The sequence below is a fragment of the Chelonoidis abingdonii genome, chromosome 5, assembly GCF_003597395.2.
Source record: "Chelonoidis abingdonii isolate Lonesome George chromosome 5, CheloAbing_2.0, whole genome shotgun sequence".
NCBI classification, from domain to species: Eukaryota; Metazoa; Chordata; order Testudines; family Testudinidae; genus Chelonoidis; species Chelonoidis abingdonii.
In genome coordinates, this window is record NC_133773.1 from 81,894,892 (window position 1) to 81,912,767 (window position 17,876).

Sequence of the window (17,876 nt, forward strand, 5' to 3'; positions counted from 1 at the left end):
AGCAAAAAAACTTCAGGACCAGACTTCAAAGAGAAACTGCTGAGCTTCAGTTCATCTAAAAATTTGACACCATCACCATCAGCTCAGCATTAAACAAAGACTGTGAATGGCTAGCCCCCTACAAAGGCAGTTTCTCCTCCCTTGGTGTTCACACCTCAACTGCTAGAAGAGGGCCTCTTCTTCCCTGAGTGAACTAACCTCGTTATCTTTAGCCTACTTCCTGCTTGCATACATATATATATATATATATAAACACCTGCCCCTGAAAATTTCCACTACACGCATCCAAAAGCTCATGCTCCAACATGTCTGTTAGTCTATAAGGCACCACAGGAATCTTTGCTGCTTTCATGAGACTACAGTATTCTATAGTATTGCAGTTTTCTTTTAATGAAGGTCCGTGAAATTGCTTTGCCCCAGGCCCCCTGAATTCTCTGGAAAGCCCTGTTCCCAGGTTACGTCCTCGGAGCCTCACAAGGGGTCTCGTGCGGTCACGGTGCCAGGTCAGAGACCACACACTGCGGTGGGCAAATCCCGATTCCTGGAAAACCTTCCCATGCTGAAGCAAACCCTGACCCTCCAGCCAGGTATCTTGGGCACAGAGCCTGGACAGCGCCCCGGTGACGTCATAATCACGCACGGAACGGGACGGGACGGACGCTCCTATTTATGAGGGCGGTGCAGCCGGCCGCTTCCCTAAGAGCTCCCGGCGGTAGAGCCCGAGAGAAACCACAGACACCAGTTCGAACCGCACAGCACGCTGGGAACGCGGCTGGCTGGCTGGCTGCTGCGGCGGCTCGGTTTCTCCCGCCGAGGGAAGAGGGCGGCCGCACCGGTAGTGAGGTCATAATGGACAGACGGAAGGAAGCGGCGAATCGGCTGCATCTGTTGTTCTCGGCTCCGAGAGCGGTCCCCGCGCGCCCGCTGCAGCGGCCTGAGGCGGGAGGGGGTCAGGGCTCGCCGGTGGTCGGGCCCGCGACGCGCGTACAGGCGGGAAGCCGCTGCAGTAGCGGCCTCAGCCGAAGGCGAGGCGGGCAGGCGCCGCGGGGCCGAGCGGCGAACATGGCGGAGGCTGCGGCCTCGGAGCCGCTGGGCCGGAGCCGGGAGGAGACGGCCTGGGTGGAGACGCTGCGCGGGGACTGCGAGCCCGAGCACCACTGGCGGCACCGCCGCGAGTTCCTGTTGCGCAACGCGGGGGGCTCGCCGGCCGGGGACAGCGGGGCCCAGCAGCGCCTCGTCTCTCTTTCCATGGTGTGGGCCAACCACGTCTTCCTCGGCTGCCGGTGAGTGGGGTGGGCGGTGGCGGAGGGGCACTGACTAGGGTTGGGGCGCCCCGTTTGCGGCCTGCCGGGCACGTTTCCCTTGGAGACGTGCTGAGCTCGCTCTCGTTGTGTCACCTGCCCAGGTACCCGCTGTCAGTGATGGAAAAGGTGCTGGAAATGGCTGAAGGCATCAAAGTGACCGATGCGCCCGCCCACACTACGAGAGATGAACTGGTTGCCAAGGTGAAGAAAAGAGGCATATCAAGTAGCAATGGTTAGCAGATCATAGCTGTGACAATTCCTAGGAGTCTAGAAAACGATTTTCAAATATTGAGATCTTGTCTTTGCCCATCTTTAATAATCGGTGAAATGGCCAGGATTTAAAACCTCTCAGGATAATAGTTTTATGTCAGTGTTAACTTTCATTTGTGAGTCTCAGTGTTAAACTTTAAACATGAGAGTATGGTATCTTGCTATTTTAGGTAATAGTGTTGCTGTTTGACTGCATCAAATGCTTCTGAATTACTAAGTTAAAAGTATTCTTTCAGTAGGTTTGTCAATCTGTTGCAGGTATTTGTGCTCTGACCTTTCACCCCATTATATTATGCTCACAGTGGGCTTTTCTCATAGTAATGATGACCAATGTGAAGCATATCCAACTTTATACTCGTATTGGCTGTAAACGTGTCTAGTTTTAAATAAATTCTCAAAAGAAAACAGTGCTTTGAAGAGCTTTAGTAAACAAAATAGGTGTCCAAATCAAAACCTTGCATTTGAACCCTGGATCTATGTTTGTATCATAGCACCCAGTTTAGCACATCTCTCTGAGACTGAAATGCCTTAGAATTTCAGGGTAGCATTTGGAATCAGATTTCAAACTCTTGAGTTTGTGGGTGTTTAAACAAGTGGTTCTCAACTTTTCCAAACTAGTGTACCCCTTTCAGGAGTCTGATTTGTCCTGCATATCCCAAGCTTCACCTCACTTAAAAATACTTGTTTACAAAATCAGACATAAAAAATACAAAAGTGTCACAGCACACTATTACTGAAAAGTTACTTACGTTCTCATTTTGTCTGTATGAAATTTAGTTTGTATTAACTTTTTTAGTGCTTTTTATGTAGCCTGTTATAAAACTAGGCAAATATCTAGATGAGTTGATATACTCCTGTAAGACCTCTGCCTGGGGTACACGCACCCCTAGTTGAGAACCACTGGTTTAAACTAATCAGTTTTAGGGCCAGGAGAGAATTTTGTTTGGACTAATCTCTCTGGAAATTTTAAATCGATTGCCAGTAGGCAGGGAGCTATGCATTATAGTTATGGAAGTAAGGACATAACTCTATTTATGTTTTTTAGAAGGGGTAGAGGAACCTTGCAAGAAACGAGCTGTTGACAAAAGCAGAGATTCTAAGGATGTTGGAAATGATGCTAAGTTGACAAAGACAGAAGTTTCCAAGGAGACAGAGAGCATGTTGCCAAAGAAAGAGGAAAAAGATGTGGGAAAAGATTCAGAGCATTCATTGTCATCCTCTATTTCAAACCAAGAAAAGAGCGCAGTGCCAGGAACGGGAACAGAAACAAAAGCAGCTAATTATGAAACAACTACCAAGCAAAATTCAGCTGCAGCACCTGCTTCATCTGGAACTGAGTCAAAATTGAATTATCATTCAAGTATGGAAACCAAACATGAAAAGAAGAGTACATTGCTCGGTGCAGCGGTAGCGGCTACCAAGAGCGGCTCCCCGGCCAGCGCTCCGGCGGCGGCGGCTACCAAGAGCGGCTCCCCGGCCAGCGCTGCGCAGCTACCCAAGAGCGGCTCACGGCCAGCGCTCCCGGCGGTTGGCGGCTTACCAAGAGCGGCCCCCAGGCCAGTTGCTCTGCGGCGTGCGCACGCGCCTACCCAAGTAGCGGCTCCGTCCGGCCAGCGCATCTGGCACAGGCGGTCAAAGTTGGCTCCAAGATCGGGCCTCCCAGGCCAGCGCTCAAGGTGGCAGCAGCTACACAAAGAGTGGCTCGCAGGTCTACTCAGCGCTCAAGCGGCACTAACACAAAGCCGGCTCCCACGTGCCATGGCACTCCGGCGCGGCTAGTGGGGGCTGTTGCCAAGCAGCGGGCTTCCGTCATGGCCAGCACGCATTCCGGCAGCGGTTACCAAGAGCGGCTCCAGAAAGCAGCACTCGCGGTTGGCGGCTGCCAAGAAGTGGCTCCCAGGCCAGCGCCCGGCAGCAGCGCTGCAGTTATAGCAAGGGCTGGCGACCCGGGGGAGCGCTGCCAAACGAACCAGAGGTGGCTCACCTAGGCTCCAGGGCGCACCGTTTTTTCCAGTCCCAGGCCAGCGCTCCTCCCGCGGCGGCTACCAAGAGCGGCTCCCAGGCCAGCGCTCCTCCCGCGGCGGCTACCAAGAGCGGCTCCCAGGCCAGCGCTCCTCCCGCGGCGGCTACCAAGAGCGGCTCCCAGGCCAGCGCTCCTCCCGCGGCGGCTACCAAGAGCGGCTCCCAGGCCAGCGCTCCTCCCGCGGCGGCTACCAAGAGCGGCTCCCAGGCCAGCGCTCCTCCCGCGGCGGCTACCAAGAGCGGCTCCCAGGCCAGCGCTCCTCCCGCGGCGGCTACCAAGAGCGGCTCCCAGGCCAGCGCTCCTCCCGCGGCGGCTACCAAGAGCGGCTCCCAGGCCAGCGCTCCTCCCGCGGCGGCTACCAAGAGCGGCTCCCAGGCCAGCGCTCCTCCCGCGGCGGCTACCAAGAGCGGCTCCCAGGCCAGCGCTCCTCCCGCGGCGGCTACCAAGAGCGGCTCCCAGGCCAGCGCTCCTCCCGCGGCGGCTACCAAGAGCGGCTCCCAGGCCAGCGCTCCTCCCGCGGCGGCTACCAAGAGCGGCTCCCAGGCCAGCGCTCCTCCCGCGGCGGCTACCAAGAGCGGCTCCCAGGCCAGCGCTCCTCCCGCGGCGGCTACCAAGAGCGGCTCCCAGGCCAGCGCTCCTCCCGCGGCGGCTACCAAGAGCGGCTCCCAGGCCAGCGCTCCTCCCGCGGCGGCTACCAAGAGCGGCTCCCAGGCCAGCGCTCCTCCCGCGGCGGCTACCAAGAGCGGCTCCCAGGCCAGCGCTCCTCCCGCGGCGGCTACCAAGAGCGGCTCCCAGGCCAGCGCTCCTCCCGCGGCGGCTACCAAGAGCGGCTCCCAGGCCAGCGCTCCTCCCGCGGCGGCTACCAAGAGCGGCTCCCAGGCCAGCGCTCCTCCCGCGGCGGCTACCAAGAGCGGCTCCCAGGCCAGCGCTCCTCCCGCGGCGGCTACCAAGAGCGGCTCCCAGGCCAGCGCTCCTCCCGCGGCGGCTACCAAGAGCGGCTCCCAGGCCAGCGCTCCTCCCGCGGCGGCTACCAAGAGCGGCTCCCAGGCCAGCGCTCCTCCCGCGGCGGCTACCAAGAGCGGCTCCCAGGCCAGCGCTCCTCCCGCGGCGGCTACCAAGAGCGGCTCCCAGGCCAGCGCTCCTCCCGCGGCGGCTACCAAGAGCGGCTCCCAGGCCAGCGCTCCTCCCGCGGCGGCTACCAAGAGCGGCTCCCAGGCCAGCGCTCCTCCCGCGGCGGCTACCAAGAGCGGCTCCCAGGCCAGCGCTCCTCCCGCGGCGGCTACCAAGAGCGGCTCCCAGGCCAGCGCTCCTCCCGCGGCGGCTACCAAGAGCGGCTCCCAGGCCAGCGCTCCTCCCGCGGCGGCTACCAAGAGCGGCTCCCAGGCCAGCGCTCCTCCCGCGGCGGCTACCAAGAGCGGCTCCCAGGCCAGCGCTCCTCCCGCGGCGGCTACCAAGAGCGGCTCCCAGGCCAGCGCTCCTCCCGCGGCGGCTACCAAGAGCGGCTCCCAGGCCAGCGCTCCTCCCGCGGCGGCTACCAAGAGCGGCTCCCAGGCCAGTGCTTTGCCAGCAGCGGCAGCTACCAAAAGCGGCTCCCAGGCCAGCGCTCTTACGGCAGCTTCCAAAAGCAGCTCCTTGGCCAGCGCTCTACTGGTGGCTTCCAAAAGCAGTTCCCAGACCAGTACTTCAGCCGTGGCTTCCAAAAGCAGCTCCCAGACTAGTGAAAGTCCTGCTAAAGTGTCATGGAAGCCATTAACAAGTGAAGATGCAAAAGAAAGACAGCCTTTTTTCAATAGACTGTACAAATCTGTGGCCTGGAAGTTGGTTGCTGTTGGAGGTTTTAGTCCCAATGTGAATCATGCAGAACTTCTAAACTCGTCCATTCAGTCTGTGAAAGCCACTTTAGATGTAATTTTTGTTCCACTGAAGGAACTTGCCGACTTACCTCAAAATAAAAGCTCTCATGAAAATATAGTTTGTGAACTGAGATGCAAGTCTGTTTATTTGGGTACTGGCTGTGGAAAAAGTAAGGAAAATGCCAAAGCTATAGCTTCGAGGGAAGCTTTGAAATTATTTCTAAAGAAGAAAGTTATTGTAAAGATATGTAAAAGAAAGTACAAAGGACGTGAAATTGAAGATTTGGTACTTCTTGATGAAGAATCAAAACCCTCAAATTTACCCCCAGCTTTAAGAAATCCTCAAGAGATCCTGTAGGACACACAAGAACTGAGGGTTACTTTTGTACTCTGAAAATGTAGGCTTCCAGATATTTTGTATTTCTCAGTTTTACAGAACAATTACATTATTGTTCCTTTCACGCGGTAGCAATTGTAAATAACTTCTTATAGATCGCGAGAAGTGTGCATTTAAAGGTATGCCTTAATATAGAGCACACTAGCGTGCTGTTTTATTTGCTAAATAGTCTACCTAAGTCTTCTATTTTTAATTAAAAGATTAAGGTACAATTTGATTAAAGACTAATAATTTTGTAATTCTTACGATTTGGTGGTAGTGTGCTCAGTTGTCTACCATGTCTTTTTAGCTGCATAGGAATGTATATAGGGACCATAGTACTTGAATGGTTGAAAGTTGTTAAATTCCAAGGAAAAGGTTGTCTGTTTGAAATTTGTTGCCCATAATGTTCACTATTCTTGTTGAAAAGAGAGAAAATAGTTGGCTGACTATTTTTATGAAAAGTTGTAACATTTTAAAGTTAATCCTAAAATATGTGATCCTGTTTAACATTATTACAATAGTAAATTGTCAGTAAATAATGATCAGGGTGATTTCAACCACCAAAACTCTTTAAGCAAATTAAACTTGTGAAATACCATTTACACTTTGTTTTTCAGATAAACATGGATTTCTATATAAGCATATTTTATGACCGCTACTATTAAAAATAATAAACTTCTGGGATATCCTCACTTTTAATATTTTGTTTTAGCTATTAAATGTTTTGAAAACTCACCATTTTGATAAATGTTAGTTACATCTTTTTTGGAAAAAAAAAATCTTAGACATTAAACTGGGTCAGAAGCATCTGTGAAAATGATCAACAGAGCAGTATTTTTTTTAATATATAAAAAGAAAACTATACTGGCTTCAGTGTTGATGGGTTTCAAGGTGTAGTTACTGGTGGTTCTTATTGTTTTATTAAGATGCACAAGAGATAGTAATGTAAAACTAGAATAACAATATTTTCCAATAAATAATGGAATGTATACTATTCCCATTCTATCATCAATTAAATGTGGGGGCAGAGGAAATGCAAGTGCTTCTGTTGTGTTCAGTGTCTTCTGAAATGAGTTTACACATATTTTGAGCCTTATTTTACTCTCTTTACACACTCAGTACTCACACTGATATCAGGAAGTTTCACACAGAGATCAAGGGAAACCATGGCCCTTTAGGTGCAGCAGTCTGGAAAGAATTATAAATGGAGTGTATAAAACACTGGATAATAAAAGTAATGGCTGAGAGCATGTTGTTCATAGTGTTTTTTTCAATGCTGTGAAAGGAGTTTCTCAAATTTAAAATAGTGGTAGTTAGGCACTTTTTCTATGTAAAAATGGTGCTATCTTACTCAACAGATCTGCTCTATACTATCAATATCAAATTCTACAACTGGTAGCACTGTAGAGTTAATAAAAGTTGAGGAATAGTCTACATCAGGGGTCGGCAACCTATGGCATGCATGCCAAAGAGGGCACGTGAGCCAATTTTTAATGGCACGCTGGGGCCTGCCAGGACGCCAGTGTGCCATTAAAAATCCTGCCGATGTGGCAAGCTGCAGGGTCCGTGCTCCAGGGCTGGAGCGCTGGGCCAAGTGCAGCAAGCCGCCAGCCCCTCCCCCGCCTTCCCCCTTGCTTCCCCATGAGCTATGCCGTGGCGTACAGCGCTCTGGGGGCTGGGGCTGAGCGCTCCCACGGGGCACCATTTGGCTCCATGGGGAGGGGAAGAGGTTCCCCGCTCATCTGGAGGCCTGCTGCCTTGCGCAGCCCTGCCCTGCCCCTCAGAGCACTGCGTGCGCAGTGGCAGGGCTCTGGATCAGTGGGGAACCTCATGGTAAGGGGTCCGGGGGGGGGGTTGGATAAGGATGAGGACAGTCAGGAGACAGGGGAGCAGGATGGGTTGGATTGGGGGGTGGTTGGGACGGGGGTCTCTGGAGGGGACAGTCAGGGAGCAGGGTGGGTTGGATGGGGCATGGGAGTCCCTGGGGTCTGTTAGGGGTGGGTTGATAGGGGTCAGGGCAGTCAGCGGACAGGGAGCAAGGAGGGTCCTGGGGAGGCAATTAGCAGGGGGGGGTCTCTGGAGGGGATGGTCAGGGACAAGGAGCTGGGGGGGTTGGGAGTTCAGTGGGGCTATCAGGAGGTAGGGGTGTGGAGAGGGTGTGGGCAAGCAGGAGCAGGGAGCATTGTATGGGGCCAAGTTCTGGGAGGAACCTTGTCAGGGGACGGGGAGCAGTTAGAATAGGCTATGGGAGTCCAGGGGGTTTCTGTCTGGGTGTGGGGGTGTGGATAAGGGTTGGGGCAGTCAGAGGACAGGTAGGGGTAGGCGTCTAGGGCGGCAGTCAGGAGAGACAAAGGGGCAGGAAGGCTTTGGAATAGGGGGTGGTAGCACAAGGAGTGAGGGGGGTTGGGGGTTTTCTAGGGGGGCAATCCCCTATGTCTTCTGCCCTGACCCTGCACCTCCACACACACACACACCTCCAGGCCCCTGCCTACCCTGTACCGACTGTCCCTCGCTGACTCCCCCCGCCCCCTGCATGACCCCAGCCCCTGACTCTGGCACCCCCCACACCCCCAGCCCCCTAACCCTGACCACCTGCACCCCTCACACCGTCACATGTGGCCCTCCTAAAGCCTCTTGCCTGCTCTTGCACCACCCACATTTCCAGCCCCCCCATATCCATGCACTCTCACACCCCATCCCCACCCTGAGCACCAAACAGGAGTCCTGCACCCCCACTCACATTCCCACCTGCAACCCCTCGCACCCAAATGGGAGCTGCCCAGGTAAAGTGCCGCCCGTGCCCCCGACACTCCCCTCCTGACCCCCCTCCCTCATTCTAGCTCCTGGCCAGACCCTTCACCCCTAGCTCTGTGCTCAGTGCCCTCCCACCCTCAGCTCAGTGCAGAGAGAGGAAGAGAATGGGCCAGAACCAGGGAGAAGGTAGGTACCCACTGTATGTGGGCAGGGCTGGGACCCCAGACTGGATCCTGGCTGAGTGGGTCCAGCAGCCGGGATCCCGGCTGGCAGGAGCCGGCAGATGGAACCCCTGAGCGGCAGTGGGCTGAGCCGCTCAGCCTACTGCCAGTCTGGGGTCCCGGCTGCTAGCCCCACACAGCCTGCTGCCAGTCAGGTTCTGGCTGCCAGACCCTTCCCAGCTGGGGTCCCGGCTGCAGGCCCCACTCAGCCCACTGTCGGCCTAGATGAACAGAACCCCAGACCAGCAGCGGGCTGAGCAGGCTGGTGGCGTAAGATCAACATTTTAATTTAAATTTAAATGAAGCTTCTTAAACATTTTGAAAACCTTGTTTTACAATATAACACTAGTTTAGTTATATAATATATAGACTTGTAGAGAGAGACCTTCTAAAAAACATTAAAATGCATGACCGGCACGCAAAACCTTAAATTTAGAGTGAATAAATGAAGACTCGGCACAGCACTTCTGAAAGGTTGCCAACCCCTGGTCTACATGGTTCTCTTCAGTCCTGTGAATTGACAAAACTACTTTATAATTCCTGAATCTCTGATGGTATCATAGAAGGCAGAATACAGCTTGATGGTGAGTTTGCTGCACCAACAGCTGGAAAAAAAAGTTGTCAGATTAAATTTGATAGGTAAGAAAATGTATTTTATGGATGGTATAGTGGTTAGGGTACCAGCTTAGACTACTGGAGACTGGGTTCATTTTCCTGCTCTGCAACAGGCTTGATGTGTGACCTTGGACAAAGCAGATTTCCAAATACCTTTGAAGATCTGGACCTTAGTCTCAGTCTCAGTTTCCCATTTGTAAAATGGGGATAACAGTACTTCCCGACCTCAGAGGGTTGTGAGGGAGGATAAATACATTAAAGATTGTGAGGCCCCCAGATTCTGTGGTAACATCTTAAGAGTACCTAAGCTCTATACTCTTGATTGCAATACTTTAAAGTGATGATTCTATAGCTATTTTGCATAATGAACTCATTGGTGGTAAGGTATGTAGCTTTTGATTTCAATGAGAGTTCTGTGTGCAGTGTAGCTGAAGAAGTGGTCCCAACAAGCGTTTGAATTAAGTATTAACCAAAGATACAATTTCACTCTACTTTTTAAAAGGTGGTGGGGGAGGTGGGCTCAGTCAGAATTTCTCCGAACCCATCGTGGAAGGAAATGGTGTTTGCTGAACTCATCACAGCACTGAGTCAGAAAGATGTATTTCAATTCCTGGCTGTTTTGATGCCTTTGTAAACTCCAGGTCCCCCAGTTTCCTGAACTGCAACTGGTTATAAGGGTATTGAGCCTTAATTGTTAACCCTGTTCAATTCTAAATAAAAACATACAGGACATGAATGATTAATATAAACAATTCTATAACCAGAGAGTGTATAAAATAGGTGGAGGATCACAAAAGTAAAGACCTGTGACTTGTGTGCAGAAATGCAGGAAAGAATATAGTGGGTTAGTTAAACTGTTCTAAAATAAACTAAATCAAGAACACTAATTCAGAATAAGTGTCTGTGAGGGAGTTCACACTTTTTTAAGGTCTTGTCTGCACTTAAAACTTGAAGAACTTTCCCGTAAAGTGTACAGCCCCTGTCGTTGGACACACTCAGTTAATAACCAAGTTTGTTACTCCCAAGGGAATAATATACACACACTAGCTTGTTTGATTGAACTGAGTATCAGGTCCATACAGCAACCAAGTAATCTATAGTGAAAGCAAATCCAAGTTTATTAACAAAAGTTAAGACTTGAGAGATAGTGAGCAAGGGCAATAAGAACCATGAGTTACCAATAAAAGTATAATGCTTTCTAGAGACTAAAACAACAGGCTGTATTCCTTGTCTAATGCAGTCTTATCACACCTAACTAAGGGTATGTCTACACTACAAAATTAGGTAAATTTTATAGAAGTCGATTATTAGAAATCAATTTTACACAGTCAATTATGTATGTCCCAACTAAGCACATTAAGTCGACGGAGTGCGTCCTCACTACCATGGCTAGCATTGACTCACAGAGCAGTGTACTGTGGGAAGCTATCCCACAGTTCCCACAATCTCTACTGCCCATTGGAATTATGAGTTAAGCTCCCAATGCCTGATGGGGCAAAAATGCCATAGGTGGTTTTGGGCACATGTCACTCTCCCCTCCCTCCCTCTGTGAAAGCAACTGCAGACAATCATTTCGCGCCTTTTTGCCTGGGTTACCCATGCAGACACCATAGCACGGCAAGCATGGAGCCTGCTCAGGTCACCACTGCTCTTGCGAGAATTGTAAACACCTTGTGCATTATACTGCAGTATGTGCAGAACCTGGCTAAGAGATGACAGCACGAGGATGATTGTGATGAGGACATGGACACAGATGTTCCTGAAAGCACAGGCTGTGGCAATTGGGACATCATGGTGGCAGTGGGACTGGTTGATTAAGTGGAACGCCAATTCTTGGCCTGGCAAACAATCACAGACTGATGGGACTGCATAGTGTTGCAGGTATGGGATGATTCCCAGTGGCTGCGAAACTTTCGCATGCATAAGACCACTTTCCTGGAACTCTGTGAGTTGCTTTCCCCCACCCTGAAGCGCAGTAATACCAAGATGAGAGCTGCCCTGACTGTTGAGAACTGAGTGGCGATAGCACTGTGGAAGCTTACAACGCCTGACTTCTATCGGTCAGTCGGGAATCAATTTGGAGTGGGCAAATCTACTGTGGGGAATGCTGTGATTCACGTAGCCAATGCAATCACTGACATTCTGCTATCAAGGGTAGTGACTCTGGGAAATGTGCAGGTCATAATGGATGGCTTTGCTGCAATGTGTTTCCCAAACTGTGGTGGGGCAATAGATGGAACACATATCCCTATAACATGCCAGTCTGGGGTTCTGTCTGACACATGCACTCCTGGTTTGGCACACAAAACCTTTTACTGGCACGCGAAACCTTAAATTAATGAAGACTTGGCACACCACTTTTTGCTGACCCCAATCTATAGATTGCAGAGAAGCTTGAAACTGTGGCTCTGCTAAACAGATGATCGTGGTTCTCTCTGTCCCCATTTTTTCCCCGTCTGGTTTGATTTTACCCAAAATCAATACAATTCTGCCTACTAAAGCCTAAAACAGTTCCTGAAATTTTGGAATGGATCCGGATCCAATATGACATTCAAAAGTTATATTGCATCCAAACAGAGAAATGCCACCAAATCAAGTAGAGCCATAACAAGGAATTTTTGCGCCTGAAGCAAGGGCCAGCTCCAGGCTCTTCAGCGGCAATTTGGCGGCGGGTCCCCGAGTCCCTGTTCAAGGGAAGGACCTGTCGCCAAATTGCCACCGCCGCTTCATTCATTCTTCAGTGGCAATTCGGCGGTGGGTCCCTGAGTCCCTCTCGGAAAGAAGGACCCACCGCCAAATTGCTGCTGAAGAATGAATGAAGCGGCAGCGGCAATTTGGCGGCAGTCCTTCCCTCTGAGAAGGACTCAGGGACCTGCCGCCAAATTGCTGTCGAGGAAGCGGCGGCATTAGAGCTGCTGTCGAAGCACCGCTAATCATGGTAGAGCTGCGCCCCTCCGCTTTGTGTGCCCAAGGCAAGTGCCTCACTCACCTTGCCCTTGTTTTGGCACTGAAATTGAGTGTAAGGTGTTGCAAACTCAGCCAGCGACATTTGGTATTAACGCTATCTATTTTTTGTCCTTTTGGATATGTCAAAGTCATCAACATTTACCATTATTTGTGAACACCCCAGGCCTGATAATACCATGAGTAGCCTGAAAACTACCCCTAAAGGGAGATGGATGTGTGTAATTGTTGGGCTAATGAGGGCTTGCTTTTTAAAAATCACTCACCAAAACATACACTAATTGAGCCTTCATTATTCCAGGACCACCCAAGCAATTATATTCAGATTGATGTTTATCTTGCCTCCCAACTACACAGGAACATGCAGCCGCACCTCCAACAAAGTCCTGGAACCAAAATGAAGCAGGGGTGCAATTGCTTGCATCTGGACTGTGCTCCCCCTTGAATCATCACTTTGTGGTGGAAGACTAGTTGGTTCACTAGTATTACTCTGACTCCAGTCAGTGGCCCAAGGCAGATGCAGTTGGGCCCTCCGGGCACCCACGTTTGAAGGAGGGAAGGGTGAACATTATGGTCTCTGCAGAAGGAGGATTATGAAGGATGTGTTGGAGAAAGAAGGCAGAGGATCTGAAGGCCAGGGACAGCTAGGAGCAGACACCAGCATTGCTACCAACGCTTCTGCACACTATAGCGCCCAGCATCCCCTCCTCGCTGAGCAGAATTAGAAGTTGCGCTGCAGCCCCTCAGACGTAACTTGATCGTAATGAGACACAAAACAATTCCCGACCCCGTCCCTCCGTTGCAAACTCTGCTCTGTAGCTCCTCCCCATTGGGAAGGGAAGGGGCCATGGCGATATTAATCTGCATAATATATTCCACGTGATGTGCACAACAAGGTCTGACGCTCAGAGGTGAATGTTTGTCTATAGCTCGGGCAGTTACTTTTCGTTTAAGCCGGACGCCGAGCACGTGGAGCCCCGCTCCCTGTGTGGGTCTCCGGGGCGCTGTAAGATAAACCATCTCCCCGTGTGGGGTTGCGGCCCGTTGCCTCACTGTGACTGCAAAATATTTTACATGCAGGCCGATATAAGGCAGCCCGCAGCGCCCTACTACCAGGGCGTTCTGAAGACCTGCTCTCTAGGCCACATGCTGAGGACCCTGGTTCCTCCAGGGCTCCCGAGCCCGCCTAGGGGAAAGTCCCCGGACCCCGGGCAGAGAGTGCCGCGCGCCCGGCAGCGCGCAGTGACCCGCCTCGCAGGCTCACGTTCTCCCGCCGAGAAGCCCCCCGGGCTGAGCGGGTGGGCGCGGGATGGGCTGCCCGTCACCCCCACAGGAACGCAGGTAGTGCGCAGGCGCGGTTCCCTCCGGGGGACTCCCGCTGCCGCACCAACAGAACGGGGCTCATTCTCGGAACGCCTGGTCTTTTGCCAGCAGCAGAAACAACTAAATGTAATGCAGCAACAATCGTACGAAACAACTGCACGAAAAATAGGTTATCTGAGTCCATTCTTGTGACACGGTTCTTGAGGCACCCCCTGGAAATGGGAACATAAGGTACGGCCGTTAAGTGTACACTGGATTTTACACTGTCAAATTGTACAATGTCAGAAGGACAAATACCCACACATCTTTGGATCTTTAACATCAGAATGGATTGGGTGGATCAAACCAAATTAATTTACCGGAACTCACTTCTATACATAGGTGCAGGAAGAAATGTATGTGTTGGGGAATTGTTGACAGATACACTCCTAAACACGTCAGGGATAACTGGTTTGATCAGCTGTGAACCTTGACATAACTAATTATTGCAAGTAAAAGGCGAAAGATTTATACGAAATGAAGAAAATAATTAGCACCTCTATTGTCTAAATCAGGACTTCAGACAGTTCAGGTGCATTTCAAAGAATGGGATGCAGATGAAATAAGCATGACCCATGTCTGGAACAAATAGTAGTTTTGATTAAGCAAACTAAGGATGTATAAATTAGATGAGTAAAATAGATTTCAGTATAACTAAAGAATCAGCAGCACTAGGAGGAATTTATTGAATCAATCAATAAATTCAAATCCTGCTCACCTGACCCATGGGAAGTTCCAGTCTCATAAATGGAAGCAGGCACTAGATTCATTCAGAATATAAATATATTCCTTCAAACTGCAGTTGTGTAGGCTTGTGTGCAGTGGTAGAAATGCAACTAGTACTGTTCCACCAGGGCAGCACCGCTAGTGATAGCAATAGTGAAAGCTTAGTGTAAAGAGAGTTTAGATGTTTTTATCAGGGCTAGATGACACTGGTGAAAAGTCCATAGGCTTTCTTTTGATTTGAATGGACGTGATTTGGACAGGGTATTAGGCTGATCCAGTGTCAGAGAGGTAGCTTCAAGGTATTAAGTTGATCTAGGTTTTATCTTTAATTATAAGCTGTTTTTTTCTTTAAACTTGTTTATTTAATGGCTTTTTCTTACCTGAGACTACTAACAAGTAATTGAACTGCTCTTGTCAAAGCTCAATGCTGTCCAAATTCCCTTGTGCTTTCTCTGTTTCTGACTTTTTCTCTGTCTGGGTAGCGTTCAGGATGCAGGAAGAAAAATGGTAGTACTATTCCAACCTACTTCCAAAAAATAAGTTCCACCTACCTGAATCTCCAAAATGAGACCTCACACACAATTAATTGTTTGGGTGGTCAAAATATGATAGCATTGCCACTTGATTCCCCTTTGATGGGGCTTCTATATGCCCATGAACCCTGCCAGACTCCTTGGATTGGGGTCCTTCCTGATAGGGGAAAAACAAAAGTTGGTGAATCTCCCAAACATCACCTAGCACCAAAATGATACTTTCCTCACAGTAAATTATGCAGACATGTGATCTGTCCTCTTCTATCTTACGCTATCTTACACCAGGGATAAAATAGTTCATGTTAAAACTTAAATGATCATCATGACTTACCAAGATTAAAAAAGGGAATGAATATTTCTATGGATATCGATATAAGCAGAATATCCACAGTTATCATAATTAATTATGACAATATCCCTTCCAGAATTTAAACCTGTGCATCAGGGCTTAAGTCAATCTATTAATTGTTATAGTATGAGACCCAAGGGGGGCAAACTACTTCTACTTCTGCCTACTATAGGTTTTTACACATTGCTCTTAAGCACCTGATACTTGTCATGTCCAGGATATTAGACCAGATGGACCTTTGGTCTGATCTAATATTACAATTTCCATGTTCCAATCATGGGGCATCTGCCTTAGTTTCTTACTGAGATGAATAAGACAGTTCAGATCTCTAAAAGCTGTTGTTCCAGGCTCTCTGCTGACACATTTCTGCACTGAGAGATTTGCATTTGAGGTTTTTTGCTGCAGCCGTAACAGATATAGATTTTCTTTAAAAAATTAAGAAAGCAAACAGAGATTCTGAAGGACAAGATAATATCTGCAGATAATTGCTGGCTGTTCCTGAGCCTTGATCTGGGTCTGGGGCCTCTCTGAGGTGGAGTTTGTTGAGCTTCTAAACCAATAGTATATGTAGCAGAAATTTTTATTACAATCTGGAAACTCATCCACCATTTTATACTGTTCCTTTCTTTACCTCTTTTCTCCTCTAATTTGTCATACTGAACAGCCATATGTTAGTGAAGCGATGTTAAATGAATCAAATAACAAAATTCTGTCAAAGAACCTTTCATAAAGAAAGCACTGAGGGATGGCACAGATCTGTGGAGAAACTGTAATGAAATCTCAGTGTTCTAGTTTCATCAGATGGTGCTGTGATCTCTCAGGCTGTAGGGAGCTAGTGTCTTGCTTTGGTATCTCTGTTTATTGGTGGAATCACATCTACTTCGAAGAAAAATGTTGTCTTCAGGGTCTTCTATCTCTGCTATATAAACATATTTTTTCACACAAATTTATATGTCGTATGTTGTACCCAAATTGACAATCCTTAGCTATTATTTTACATGCCATTTAGATGGCTTTATTATTTGCTACTACAATACTACAGAGGATGTGTTTCCATTTCTAGGTTTCCCTTGAAATGTATTCTAGTCATTTTGTATTCTGGTCATTTAAACTTGTTTTCGTATTCCATGTAATATTTTGTAGTCTGGTGTCAGATTGTATAGATTTATCTAGAATAAATATTATTCTCCTTTCTTGTAGGAATAAAAGACTGAATTGACTGAAGACCTGTGCTAACATTAGGAAAATGAAGAGTATATTCTGAGAGATCTAGAATTATGAATAACGTACTGAACATGACTAATCAGACACACTTGATTCTACCTGCATTTAAGATACCTCCATGTTTGAAAATAACTGCTACCTGGTAATATTTTCAACATTTATAAAAATCAGTGAGAGAGGAGTGGAAATATTATACTGAGTGGTGTTGCAGATAGATGACTTGAAAATGGTGTGTGAGGATTTGCAAGTACCACATACAATTGTCTATAAATAAGGCAGTACATAGCTGACTTTCAGTGAGTCCAGTTAAATATTTTTTCCCCACCAGCAATGTTCCTGTTACAGAAAATGTATTTTTAGCTCTGACATCTGAAACTAGAACCTTTTAAAGAATTGCCACTTGCAGTCGACTGAGTGTGGCTTTAGTAGGCTGGAATCAAATAGGCTGCAAAGCTACTTACTGTGCTGTTATCTTAGATGAGTTCACTTTGAAAAAATATTTGTTACATAAGAAGAAAAGCAGATTTAACCACCCTCTCTCATTTTTCTAATTCTTCTTGTGTTTTTGACGTTGTGTTTTAAGTGATGTAATGATGCTGAGTAACTCTGTTAGGTGTTGCCAATATTTTAATAATCTTCTGCAAAAAAATTCCCTCCTTGATCTGTGAGGAATATCATGCCTTGGATTAATATGTTTGGGTAGAGGAGGGATGAAGGGCTGATGGATGATTATTATTTATTATGATGATTTGTATTACCATAGTGCTAAAGAGCTATAGTCAAGGACCAGGACTCCCTCGTGCTGGGTTCTGTACAAACACAGAAGAGAGTCACTACTCCAAAGAGCTTAAAATCTAAAAAGAAAAGACAGCAGATAAATACAGACACGGTCTGGAGAGCACAAGGAAACAATGAGACAATAAGGTCAGCATGATAGGCAGTGGTCTCACACCAACAGCCTAACAATTGTTGAGCTGTTTGTAGGCATCATGGATAGTATTGAAGGAGGTAATGAGGTAGTTTTTGCAGATGTTTACAAGCAGCTCCTCTCAAGAGTGAAGGGCAACATGAGAGAAAGCACAAAGGTGCTTGTCTGAAAGTTGAACAAGTGTGTGGTGGACGCTGACATCTTGATAGAGAATCAGAGATGACAGCCAGGGTGGGAGGTTGACTGTGAAGGGCCTTCAAAGTGAAAACAAGTTGCTTATGTTAAATGTGACCGAGAAGGGGGAGCCAGTGGAGGGATCAGAGGTAACATGGTCAAAGTGATGGACTAGGAAAATGATCTTTGCACCAGAA

The 17,876-nt window shown here is 48.6% G+C and overlaps 1 protein-coding gene across 1 annotated transcript; it reads left to right on the forward strand.

The window, feature by feature from the left end:
- Positions 1 to 844: 844 nt before the first annotated feature.
- CDKN2AIP (CDKN2A interacting protein) lies at positions 845 to 7,076 on the forward strand. Its single transcript, XM_075066745.1, has 4 exons — positions 845 to 1,283; positions 1,406 to 1,536; positions 2,620 to 3,167; positions 3,589 to 7,076. Exons 1-4 carry the CDS (start codon positions 850 to 852, stop codon positions 5,806 to 5,808), a joined length of 3,333 nt encoding a protein of 1,110 aa, XP_074922846.1. The 5' UTR covers positions 845 to 849; the 3' UTR covers positions 5,809 to 7,076.
- The last annotated feature ends 10,800 nt before the right edge of the window (positions 7,077 to 17,876 follow it).